At 38.9% G+C, this 13,194-nt stretch overlaps 1 protein-coding gene across 5 annotated transcripts in view; it reads right to left on the reverse strand.

Annotated features, from left to right (window-relative positions):
* The window catches only part of FAT1 (FAT atypical cadherin 1), a 132,899-nt gene that overhangs the window by 72,247 nt on the left and 47,458 nt on the right, over positions 1–13,194 (reverse strand). For all 5 annotated transcript variants that reach the window (XR_007133932.1, XM_047771825.1, XM_047771826.1 and 2 more), the window contains exon 3: positions 1,597–1,911. Coding sequence is in view for 4 of the 5 variants with exons in the window: in XM_047771825.1 (XP_047627781.1) it covers positions 1,597–1,911 (315 nt within the window). In the remaining variant the exon portion in view is untranslated. The remainder of the gene's footprint in view (positions 1–1,596; positions 1,912–13,194) is intronic.

The raw sequence follows: 13,194 nt of genomic DNA on the forward strand, positions 1-13,194 counted from the left end.
CAGGAACCAAACCTGAGTCCTCACAGAGACAATGTCGGTCCTTAACCCAAACTAAGCCACAATGAGAACGCCAAAAAAGAAAATGTTTTGAAGTCTGATTTACCAAGCACATTTTTAAAGGGGGTGGTTATGTTCTTGAATTACCACCTCGAGGCTTTGGCTTCTAGAGTTCTCTGTTTCTCAAGGTCCGTGGACACTCCCTGCTTCTAGGCAAATAGCTTCTTGACTCTGAAATCCTTCTCTGAAATTCTTATCAATTTACCATCTTTCTTCAGAATTCATAATTAAATTCTATGGAAAAATACTGAACACCAAAAAATCAGGGTTCAAAAACCAAATGATCTACTTTGTCAGAATTTTTATTGTCCTACAAATAAACTGTCTTCTCAGTGTCATGTGGCAGTTCTTATTTTAACCTTGATCAAGAAATCAAAGTGCAACCCTCCCCCTGTAAAGTTTTCGTTGCATAAATGACAGCTACTTTTTCGCTACACAAATGACAGCTGTGTTGAACCTCTTTTTTGTATGTTAAATAATACAAAAGAGAACCAAGATTTAAGAAAAAAAGTAGATGCACTGTCAAATGCAAAAGAACAAATATTTGAAGTTTATAAGGATTTTGGAAAATAGGATTTTAGAGTCAAAGAGCTACCTGCTTAGAAACAGGGTGTCAGACATTTGCAGGAGAAAACAATTAGAAGGAAAACTTGAGCTATCATTTTAAAAAGTAACTGCTCCCAAGGTGAAAACTGTTTAATCCTGATCCCTTATTCTCTGCAGAGACAAAGCACTGCTCTACGGAAAAATTCCAGAACAACATAAAAAAACAAACAAACAAACAAAAAAAAACTACTGTGAACTATGAAATAAACCCTTCTGATATTCTTCACAGAAAGTAGAGTTTGGAAAATTCAAATACTTAGCAGCAGCAGAATTTGCAGTAAGTTTAAAATACAATCACTCATTTAGGAGCTATTATTGAAACTATGATATGTGCTTTTTAACATGCAAATGAAACTACTAATGAGCAAAATAGTTTTATAAGAGCAAACTTAAAGGAAAAAACAAAATTAGGGTTAAATTTTCATCAGGAAATAAAGGGTTGTTTTGAATAAATCCAAAGAAATACTATTTACAGAGTTCCTGTTGCAGCTCAGTAGAAACGAATCCGACTATGAACCATGAGGTTGCAGGTTCGATCCCTGGCCTCACTCAGTGGGTTGAATCCGACTATGAACCATGAGGTTGCAGGTTCAATCCCTGGCCTCACTCAATGGGTTGAGGATCTGGCGTTGCCATGAGCTGTGGTATAGGTCGCAGACGCAGCTTGGATCTGGCCTTGCTGTGGCTGTGGCGTAGGCTGGCAGCAACAGCTCCGACTAGATCCCTAGCCTGTAAACCTCCATATGCCGTGGGTGCAAGCTTAAAAAGACAAAAAAAAAAAAAAAAAAGAAAAGAAAAGAAAAGAAAAAAGAAAAAGAAATACTATTTACCAAAAACTAAGGAAAAGTGGCAAATTAAAAAACTTTAAATTCTTAAATTTTTCAACGTCAAGATAAGCATGAGTATTTCATACATCATAGTATTAACACATACCTGTTTTGGGACTTATTGAAAAAAATCCTTGTGGATTTCCACTTGTAATTTTGTATGTCAGCTTGTCATCAGAGCTAGAATCTGGATCAAACGCCTCGATCTGAACCACAGATACATCCTTGGGAGAGTTTTCCATTATTTCTGGATAATAAACAGGCTCTGACGTCTGTGGCGCATTGTCATTCACATCCTCCACCTCTATGTAGACCTCGACAAACGAGGATAGGGGTACAACACCCTGGTCGGATGCATAGATGGTCAGCCAGTAATGGGAGGTGGACTCTCGGTCCAGTCTGTCTGAGGTCTCTATGACACCTAAGGGAGGAGAAAGAACACGAAGCAGCACGTCAACAACAATAAACTATCACACCAGAAAGTGTCAACTTGCCTGACAACTCTGATCAAAAGCTTCTGTGTCACTTACAGCTGTGTGATCTTAAGCAAACTGTCTAACTGCTCTGTGCCTCGCTTTCCTTTCCTATACAATGGAATAAGGACAGTATGTCCCTAGGTTGGTTAAATGAACTAATACAAGAGTTATGAACTAATACAAGAGTTAAGAACTAATACAAGAACTAAGAATTAAGAACTAATACAAGAACTAAGAACTCTAATCGCTGTATGTGTATTAGTTCATTTAATAATATCAGCTATGAAAGTATATCATCTGGCTCAGGAGTTATGAACACAAGTAGTATCTAGGAGGACACGGGTTAGCTCCTGGGCCTTGCTCAGTGGGCTAAGGATCTGGCGCTGCTGTGGCTGTGGCATAGCTGCAGCTCTGATTCAACCCCTAGCCTGGGAACCTCCATATGCTGTGAGTGTGGCCCTAAAAAAGCCCCCCCCCAAAAGTGTATGATAATATCGGCTATAAAAGTATCTGACATTATTAGCACAAGGTACCAGGCACTATGTGGGGCAATTTACAACTATTGTCTCATTTAAGTCTCAAAACCATCCAAAGAGATGAATGGGTAAATAAGGTCTCTTGTGTCCTGAAAACCTTCAGTTAACTTTTAATAACCATAAGCAAACGGCAAGACAACCAGGATACCAGGATGCTAAAAATATAAAATTTCCCACCACATTATAAGCTCCACAGGGGCAGACACCACAACTTTCTCAAATAGCAGTTTACTCAGCATCTTACCCCAAACCCAACAGTTATTTATTAAATGAACAGATATCCCACTTGGGGTTGGGATAGAAAAGTCCTCAATTGGGACCCAAATTAGGACACATTTCTAATTAAGTCAACTAGTGAAAGACAGAATTATTACATAATTACACAGAAGAGGGTAAGAATGTAACATTTTGGCCCAGCCACTGAAACCGTTCAAAGCTTTACTTAATATCAGGGTTAACATATTCTCAAAATGATTAACAGTGGAACTATCCATTTCTCTTGGGCAAATTCCACCTTTTTATTCAATGGTATAATCTTGTCCTTTGCTTTCCTTTGCCTTTTTACTACATTTTTTTCCCTTGTGCATTAATCATTCTGAATTAATGCTACTTTTAGGGTTCAACATGGTCCAGGATGAACTTTGGAAATCCTACAACTCTAAAATCACTAGTTTCCCTTTTAATGTAAATTACTATGGGGAAAATAACAAATATCAATTTAATCTGTGCTCAGAAATGAAAGAGTATTTATCTCAACCAAAGATACATCTGTATTTCTTCCTTTCTGATCATTACGTAAATTTAAATATTTGGTTATTTGAGAATAGTATTAAAAACCCTCATTCATTTCGAATGTTACAGAACCATATCTAACACTCCCCCTAAAAGGTTTAGGACTTAAGCAAACCTAAAAATTAAAATGTGAAATGGGGAGTTCCCGTCGTGGCTCAGTGGTTAACGAATCCAACTAGGAACCATGAGGTTGCGGATTCGATCCCTAGCCTCACTCAGTGGGTTAAGGATCTGGCATTGCCATGAGCTGCAGTGTAGGTCGCAGATGTGGCTCGGATATGTTGTTGCTGTGGCTATGGCGTAGGCCAGCAGCTGTAGGTCCGATTGGACCCCTAGCCTGGGAACCTCCATATGCCGTGAGTGTGGCCCCAGAAAAGACAAAAATAAATAAATAAATAAATAAATAATAAAAATAAAATGTGAAATGGATTACCATAAAATGAATATGTACTACTATTCAGAAGCATTATAACTACTGCTTCATTAATTCTTAACACATCCTCAAAATGGATCTCCTCCTAGAAAGAGGGAACAAAACCTCAGAACTCTTTAAAAAAAAACAGGGGGGAGTTCCTGTTGCAGCGCAGGGGAAACAAATCCAACTAGTATCCATGAGGATGAGGGTTCAATCCCTGGCCTCGCTCAGTGGGTCAGGGACATGGCACTGCCGTGAGCGGTATGTGGTGTACGTTGCAGGTGTGGCTGGGATCTTGTGTTGCTGTGGCTGTGGTGTAGGCCAGCAGCCACAGCTCCAATTCAACCCTTAGCCTGGAAACTTCCATATGCCTCAGGTGCATATTTTTCCTCTTCTCTGGTCAAGTCAACGCATGCTCTGTTTTCTAAATTAGTAAAATTATATCCAATTTTAGACTGAAAGACAAGTACCCTTAGTTAATCAAGGGAAAATAATCTTTTTCAGTTTTTCTTTTGCATCACTCCCAGCAACTGATACAAAGGGCAGCAGGGAATAACAGAACGTTCTCTACAAGGATTACATATTAACAAACGAATGTGCACATGCTCCTCTTGTTTCTGCCACGTCCTTAAAATGTAACATAATTCATTTGGCAGGTCGTATTATCAGACAATTTCAAGACAGGTACATGGGACTCGTAGTCACCTCTTTTGAGTTCTAACCCTCAAATAGTTCATGTAGCTACCTAATTTTTTTTTTTTTAATCTTTTTAGGTCTGCTCCCACGACATATGGATGTTCCCAGGCTAGAGGTCTAATCAGAGCTTTAGCTGCTGGCCTGTGCCAGAGCCACAGCAATGCCAGATCCTTAACCCAGTGAGGCCAGGGATTGAACCCGCAACCTCATGGTTCCTAGTCGTTTCCACTGTGCCCACGAAGGGAACTTCAGCTGCCTAATTTTTAAAGTTATGTTCCTCTCAATGTAATCTGTAGGAATTTAATAACCGCAATAATTACAGACACAGATTCCGTCAGTCTTTACTACATGCCAGGCACTATGAAACTGTCTTTCATGCCATGCATTACTTTACTTACTCCTTATACACAACCTGTCCACATATGTGGTATTATTATCCCCATTACATGAATGAAAAACTCCAACAAGAGTCATGAGGAACTTTCTCAGAGTCATAGTAAATGGCAGAGATGGAGTTCAAACACCTAGAGTCTCTGGCTTCAGTGCCAGCAAAAGTCCATCAGTCTTCCTATTAGTACGACCCAAGTGCACTCAACAAAATGTAACATGAAAACTCTGAAAAGACATGTCAAGCCTCGTGTTTGGTCCTTTTTTTTTTTTCTTTTGTCAGAAGGAGGGTATTTAGTGTTCATTCACATAGAATAGCTTTTTTTAGTCTCAGGGTTGAAAAGGAAATAGAAAATGCAAATACATTATGAGATTGAAATAATAGACAAAAACAGCTCTTTATTTTCTGTTAAGTTCCACTTTGAGTCTGGTCTACAAAGGTCTGGACTATAGTGTACAGTGATGGGATAGGTGCTTCTGGGGGGAACTGCCCCTCTCTGCCAATCGACCTGGCATTGGAGGGGACACTATACCCTTCTGTGCATGACCTCTGAGCTGCAGGTGGGAGGGAAAGTTCCTGAGCCCCAGGTAATCTCCAGATACTGCTGAGGGTTCCAAGAGATACACCAAAGTAGTTCAACTCAAACAAGGAAGAAGCTAGAACCATATTAATTAGTAAATATCCACAGGTGAGATGCTCAGATAATAATTCTTCATGAATTCTTGGCTTGTATATTTTTACATATATTTCATGCAGTGACTGCTGAGATATTCGTGTTCAAATGTACTTTCATAATTACATCCTTCTAAATGAAAGAACAAAGTTACTTGAAACAGTTTGTAGATAACTACGAAATAAAGTGAATTTTTACCTGGCAAAGGGAAAGGAATAACCTCTTCTAACCAAATGCTCAAATAATAATAAGAGTACATTTACAGTATTTATAACAATTTAATAATACAAGGATTTAATGCAGTCAAAGGTCTCACTAGGCACTCTACACGTTTCAATCATTTAAAGAACACAGGAGTCATGTGATTTTCATCCCAGCTTCACAAATGAGGGGACAGAAGCTTAAAGTAAGCGAATTGCCCGAGGCTTAGAGTGGTTAAGAAGCACAGTCCTGGTCAGTCAATAGTTAAGTGGTGGACTCAAGATCTGAATCAGACAGTCTGATCCCAGAACTCAGGCCCTTACCATCACCGTCGTCATTAGCCACAGAGCATGCTCACGCTCCACAGCAACAAGGATGCTGGGTACCAGGGAGGGTGGGGGAGGCTGCCAGGATGAGAGGCTAAGAGCAGTTTTCAACTGCTCAGATCAGGCTCCTCCTCCCCACACTCAAAGGACAGTAAAGAAGAGAAGATTCCAGAGGGCACTGCTTGGTCAGAGGTTCAGGGTTTAATGCCTGAGCACTATTTTAACTGTAGATTCTAATTCTAAGCACTATTCTAAAAGCCTTAAGTAAGTGGGAAAAGTCCATACTTAGGCAAAGGTATCTTGTGTTCTGCTTTTTAATGTCTGCTTGGTCACAGGATTCATCCTTTCAAGGCAGAAACTTTTTGCAACAGGCAAGCACGACCCTGAGCTTCCATCTTTAATCTAGGAAGAAATGACCACAGGCCTGGGAACTGCCAAAAACGGTCTAGATAATCTGGGAAGAAAGACCAGAAGGAGAGCTAAGCCTCAGCTGTTTCAATATCCAGAATTACAGACTGGTGACCCTTTAGGAATCCTCACGTGCAGCTCACCTGTTTTTAAAGAAAAGTTGAAATGACCACCTGCCCAACTTGAGGCAGAGTTTAGAATTCAGAGTAAGGCATCTCCTTAACCAGGGGCTCATCAGAATCCCAATGATTCTTTACAGGGGTCCTGATTTCTGAGACCACCAACACACCAACTACCAAGAAGTCCGTCCAGAAGCCATGTTATTCTTTCAGTCCTTAAGCCTATACTTGGTCACCTTTCTTTTCCCAGTTCTTCCTAAAGCCACAACTAACTTGCACAGTTGATTTCTTCTGTAACTTGAATTATCAATTCATTAAAATGAAGCCAATTTTCAAAATTCCACGAAGACTTCTTTCTAATGAGGATCTTTTTTTTTCTTTTTTTTTCTTTTTTGTCTTTTCGTCCTTTTGCCTTTTCTGGGGCCACTCCCACAGCATATGGAGATTCCCAGGCTAGGCGTCAAATCGGAGCTGTAGCCACTGGCCTACGCCACAGCCACAGCAACTCGGGATCCAAGCCATGCCTTGCGACCTACACCACAGCTCACGGCAATGCCGAATCCTCAACCCACTGAGCAAGGGCAGGGATCAAACCCGCAACCTCATGGTTCCTAGTCGGATTCGTTAACCACTGAGCCACGACGGGAACTCCATCTAATGAGGATCTTTAACACAGGTAAGCAACTAAAGACTCATAGGCATCTCTGGAAATGAATCAACCTACTGTGCTCATTCTCAAAACTCCAACCCACTCCTGCTTCTCTCAGTCCATGATCCTCCACCAACCAACTTCCAATAACTCCTAGTTTTCTGCACACTGGGTTATAAAGTTGCTTTTCCTGAAACAATTCTCTATGGAACCAACAAAAACTAAACATTAAAACTCTGGTTCTAAAGACATTTCTCTTTACCACATATCCACAATAAAACTGCCCCTTTTTTGGCACATATATACATCCACACACTAACTTCCTGTGTTTCCCTTTCCTCCAAAAACGTCCCCTTCTCTCGGCTCCCTTTCTCTGCCATCTCTGCTCCTATTTTTTATTTCCTCTTTCACCTTCTGTGAGAGCAATGGTAGCCTGCAACTGGATGATCTGTAAGCCCAGGCTGTGAGGGAGAAAGAAGCGGTAGGGAGCCCAGGGCTCCCTCCAGCCAGACAAGAATATCAATGCTGCAGGAGAAAAAAATCGGTGAGATGGCTAACATGGAAATGACAGCTTTCCTGTTGAGAGATGACGACAGTGCACTAGCAGGAGACAAGGTAAGGCTGCTTCTGCATGATTCTACAATGTATATTTTGAGCAAGAATACGAGTTTACACAAGCTCGTTACATGTGAAGCAGCATCCAGCAATATTTTAAGAAATCATTCCTTCGATTTAATGAAACATGACAAAAGCAATAAATGCTTAGCCTTCTGATCTCAAGACTACAATGAAGACATTTTCAGTAAAGGTGTTGATAAAGCAGCAATATTTGAAAGAAGCCGGAAATCTGGAGCTATTAAATAATATTTATCATTCCAAACATACTCTCTAGGATTTCAAAACTACCACCAGGTGTCACTATGGAAACTGATTTTAAATGTGTGCACAAGTGGAAAAACTGGACTGAAAGGAAAAATACAATATAACTGTAAAAAATAGTTTGACCCATGTGGCTGAAAATACAGCTCACAGCAGAATTTCTTTCTAGAAGGATTCATTAGCGTCCATATATTTAATTGAGCAGGTATTGATGGGGTCTTCCTATAAAACCTGATGATTCAAAGGATACAGTATTAGTTGCTCAAGTAAATCGTCCAAAAGTAAATAAAGGTTTCCAAGAATAACTAATTTCTACTACTCATCACTGATGGCTAATGGTGTGTCAACTAGAACACCGGCTTTGGGGAGGAACAGCCAGCAGCCAGCTCCTCCATCTGACAATGGGTGGGTGGCAGGCTGGGGAGGGGAGATGCTTTCAATACAGTAATGTTTTAAGGCAAAAGTAAAGTTAAAGGCAGCCACTGTATGGCCCCAAATAATTTAACTGACTCAAATTTCCATGGCCACAGAGCATCTTTCTTCCTTGAATTTTCCTATTTTCTTTGTCTAATAGGTCTTGGCCCCCTATCAAGTCCTAGTGCCAAAGTTTTCAACAAAACCTTGCTATTCCAGATTCTTCAGCTACTCCAACTCAAAAATACTTATAATTGGCAACAATCTGGCAACATAAATTTGTAAACCCTACCTTCCCTTCTGATGCGCAATGTCACAAACATTTAGAACCAAGCTTAAGGCAGCAACTGTATGAACAGCTTCTTCAGTCATTCACAGGAAAAAGTGAAACGTGGAATATAATTTTTGATGATATTTTCCCTGCAGGCAACAAGGTACTGACTGTTCTTTTCTCTAATTCCATAGTCTCATCAGAAACAGAATAACGCTTTGGGAACCAGGTGTTTTCCCAAATATAAAAAATACCACTGGCTTAAAAAGAACAGAGAATTCCTCTAACACACTGGAGATGACAACATCTACATTTCTGTACTTAATCATAAATGGTTACTTGATTTTTTTTCTCCACTTATTATGGAAAAATCAGAAGTCCCATTATTGTCATATTAAATAATAATCTGCTCTAATACATTCTTTCTTAAAATTAAATTTTAAAAGAAAACTATAAACTCCTTTCTAAAAACTAAGCCCTTTGACGAGGGAATGGATTTGCTGTCTTGTTTTGTTCAGGGCCTGGTAAAAAGGTGCTCATTAAGCATGTGTGGAAAACAGACGGTCATCAAAAAACAAAGCAAGGGTTGGTAGATGCAAGCTATTACATGCAGAATGGATAAGCAAGGAGGTCCTCCTGTACACTACAGGGCACTGTATCTGATCACTTGGGACAGACCATGATGGAAGATGGTATAAGAAAAAAAGAAACATGTATGACTGGGTCACTATGCTGCAGCAGCAACTGCCACAACACTATAAATCAACTGTATTTTAATTAAAAAACAAAAACAAAAAAGCAAAGTAAGTGTGACACACACAGTTCAGAGGGAGCCTAAGGACACATGACAGCTAAAGACAATGTGAGATCCTGGATGGGATCCTGGACCCGAAAAAAGCACATTAGGTAAAAACCAAAGAAACTGAGCAAACTATGGCTTCAGTTAATAAGAACATATCAATCCTGGTTCATTAATTATAACAAATAGACATACTAATATAAGACAATATGGGAAACTCTGTGTGAGGTGGGGGGGGGGGTACATGGGAACTCTATACTATCTGCTCAGTTGTTTTGTAAATCTAATTTTTTGCAAAGGATGTCCATCAGAGTTCCTAATGTACTAATTTGTTTCCTTCTTTAATGAAAAAAAAATTTGAATTTGTTTTTATCTCAATTTCATTAAAGATGAGATTTATACTAATAATGCTGTTAGTATAATACCTTGAGAGATCCTAGTGTGTCCATTAAAAACACCTTCTATGCTGGGCTAAAGATTTAAACAGCAATCCAATTATATATGTTTACATTTTAACTTCTAAATTTATTGTAAATGTAAGCAAGATTTTTTTATTTTGTTTTGCCTTCATAATATTAATGCACAAAGAAAAGTGACTGAGTTTCTTGATGCAAAAAGTGTGATTTCTAAAATTTAATCACTTTTTTTTAAGTCAGGGAATTGGGTATTTTATTTTCCAAAAACTTTTTGTGAGGATGTAAAAACAGTTTTGTTCTTTTTTTTTTTTTTTTTAATTATAGTTGACTTGCAATGTTTCTTCAGTTTCTGTTGTACAGCAAAGTGACCCAGTCATACATGAATGTACGTTCTTTTTTCTTTTTAATATACAATCTCCCATCATGTACCAACCCAAAAGACTGGACATAGTTCCCTGTGCTGTTCGTCAGGACCCCATAACCACTCTTTAAAATGACCTGTAACCATCTGACATAACCACGGTATCTAACGAAAGGTAAGATACAGTATAAAGGAAATCAAAACCCTACCATTTACAGTGGATCATAATGTAAATACATTATATATGTAATGTTCCTGCCTGCTTCTGCATTAGTTGGCAAAACTGTGCAGTTACTGCTGACTGAAATGCAGGAACAAATGAGGTAAGAATCTGTTAAACTGAAGTTATTTCAGATGCTAAAATGGCTATTCAGTCCACTTAGGGAATGACACAGAAAAAAAATGCTTTTAGTAGTCAAAAATTTTATACTTCCTTTCACCTTAAGTACACAAGATATTATCATTCACTTTACTGGTGACAGTAATCATAAAACATAGGGAAATTATATAAAGAGTCATGTTTACTGGTTTATATTGCAGAGAAAAATTCTTTTAAATTTTTTTAAAAGAGAGAATACTTTTAAAGAGAGAAGGACACCTACATAATTAAATTTTAAATGCTTGAGACCACGCAAATAAGGGAAGTATCCCATGCTTTTGAGATATATATATGAGATATATATATATATTTTTTTTTTTTTTTTGGTCTTTTTAGGACCACACCCGTGGCATATGGAGGTTCCCAGGCTAGGGGTCAAGTCAGAGCTACAGCTGCTGGCCTACGCCACAGTCACAGCAACTCGGGATCTGAGCCATGTCTGCAACCTACAGCACAGCTCATGGCAACGCCAGATCCCTAACCCGCTGAGCGAAGCCAAGGATTGAACCCGCATCCTCGCAGATACTAGTCGGGTTCGTTAACCACTAAGCCACCACCGGCACGCTGATAATTTTTTAAAAGGCTAAAATAAGTCAACTCAGAAGCATCCCCCATCGGCCAAACTGCTAGGCAGTACACGGGCACCTGACCCAGTTCAACACAGACCTCTCATAGCCAACGCAGAGTTAAGTCATGCTGTCACACTATCCCTCCAGTTTAAAGACATGGTACTGACTTTTACCTTCACCCCGTCTTTCAAAAGCAATAACCTGCCATGAGTGTTATTTTGTGAGAAGCCATTTAACAACTGGGAACACAGCAAACTCACATGAAATGGTGATGATAATGGTGACAATATTACCAAACAGCAAATACACATACAGAGCTCATGAGACATCAGATACTATGTTAAGTATGTCTCAAATCATTTAGTCTTTATAGAAGCCCTTAAGGAGTAGGTAATATGATCACCCCTATTTCAGATGAGGAAACAATGTCAATGACCTGCCCAAAGTCACAGTTCATTACTGGTGGAAATGGGACTCAATCCCAGAGACTGGCTCTAGAGAGTCATGCTATAACATGGATGAGTTTTTGGCTATGTCCTCTGATTGGAGGAAAGCCCATGAGCAACTGGACAGGGCCTGCCGTTTCCAGGGAAAGCCCTGGTTCCAACAGAATGTAAAAATGGAGGGACCAGATGGAAGAAAATGGTTTTGGTGTTTTCCCAACATTTGGGGATCTGGGTAATGGATCTGATGCTGCAAAAAACCTTGCTGTTCCGTGCCATTAAAACATTAAGCACATTCCACAGCATCAGGATAAAAAGAGGACTTGGTAATTTACAATGGTACATAGGACACAGCTTTCAAAAACAATGTCTATTAATTAAAAGGAAAAATGTCAACACCATACAAACTGAGCAAAAACATAAATCTTTATAAAAGTGAATAAAAGTATAGCCTTGGTTTTGTTGAGTTTTGTTTTAAAATTAAAAACTACATAAATGCATATATAATTACATGCTCAGGAGAAAATAAAAAGGTCTAGAAAGAACAAATTGATGGAAAGACAGTAAAGAAAATCCAGCCAATGAACTAAAATGTTTTTTAACTGTAAATTTCTACAACCGTGAATTTTAAGTCATGTTTTAAATGCAGACAATAAAAAGTCAAACAAGGTAAAGCCTAGACCAACTGCCCTTTCAAGGTTTTTTGCTAGTATAACCCTGTTTTATTTTCCCTCTATATCTTAGATGTACTTTCATCTCTGTTTTACCTCATATGAGTCAATGGATAACCACGGATGTCATGACAGCTTCAACAATTTAATATTCAAAAGTATTTATATATGAAACAACTTACAAAGTTTTAAATCTAGGCAATTCTATAACTATACTGTGCGGTTAGGTCATAAGTTAATAATTAAAGGGAATGCTCCTTACATAGTAACTGCCAATCTGTTTTCTCATTATTTAGACCGTCTATTTAAATCACTTTAATTAAAATGCGTGTCTATCCACTCTTTCAATTAAAATTGTTTCGACAACTTAAAATCAGCTGAGCAAGCTTTTTGACTTGCAAACTTACAAAAACACATGAACTAAGTTCATAATCAGATTTTAAGCATCGTGTTTCAAGTCCAGGGATTTCTTTGGCTTTGCAAGAGTCATTCCCATGGCAATCTCTGCTAAACCATGTTTTCATGTTTTGTGGAGAAATGATTCCAAGTTCTGGTTTCCGTGTCGGAATCATTAATTCTGCTAATGAGGGCTTTCATGGATAAGCTCTCTTAAAGAGGATCATCCTTGGATATCAAAAGTATCACTCAAACACAGGGAGTTCCAGTTGTGGCTCAGCAGTAATGAACCCGACTAGTATACATGAGGACGCAGGTTCGATCCCTGGCCTTGCTCAGCAGGTTAAGGATCTGGCACTGCTGAGAGCTATGATGGTCAAAGAGCTATATGGTCAAAGATGCAGCTTGGATCTGGGTGTTGCTGAGG

Source organism: Phacochoerus africanus, chromosome 3 (genome assembly GCF_016906955.1).
Source record: "Phacochoerus africanus isolate WHEZ1 chromosome 3, ROS_Pafr_v1, whole genome shotgun sequence".
NCBI classification, from domain to species: domain Eukaryota; kingdom Metazoa; phylum Chordata; class Mammalia; order Artiodactyla; family Suidae; genus Phacochoerus; species Phacochoerus africanus.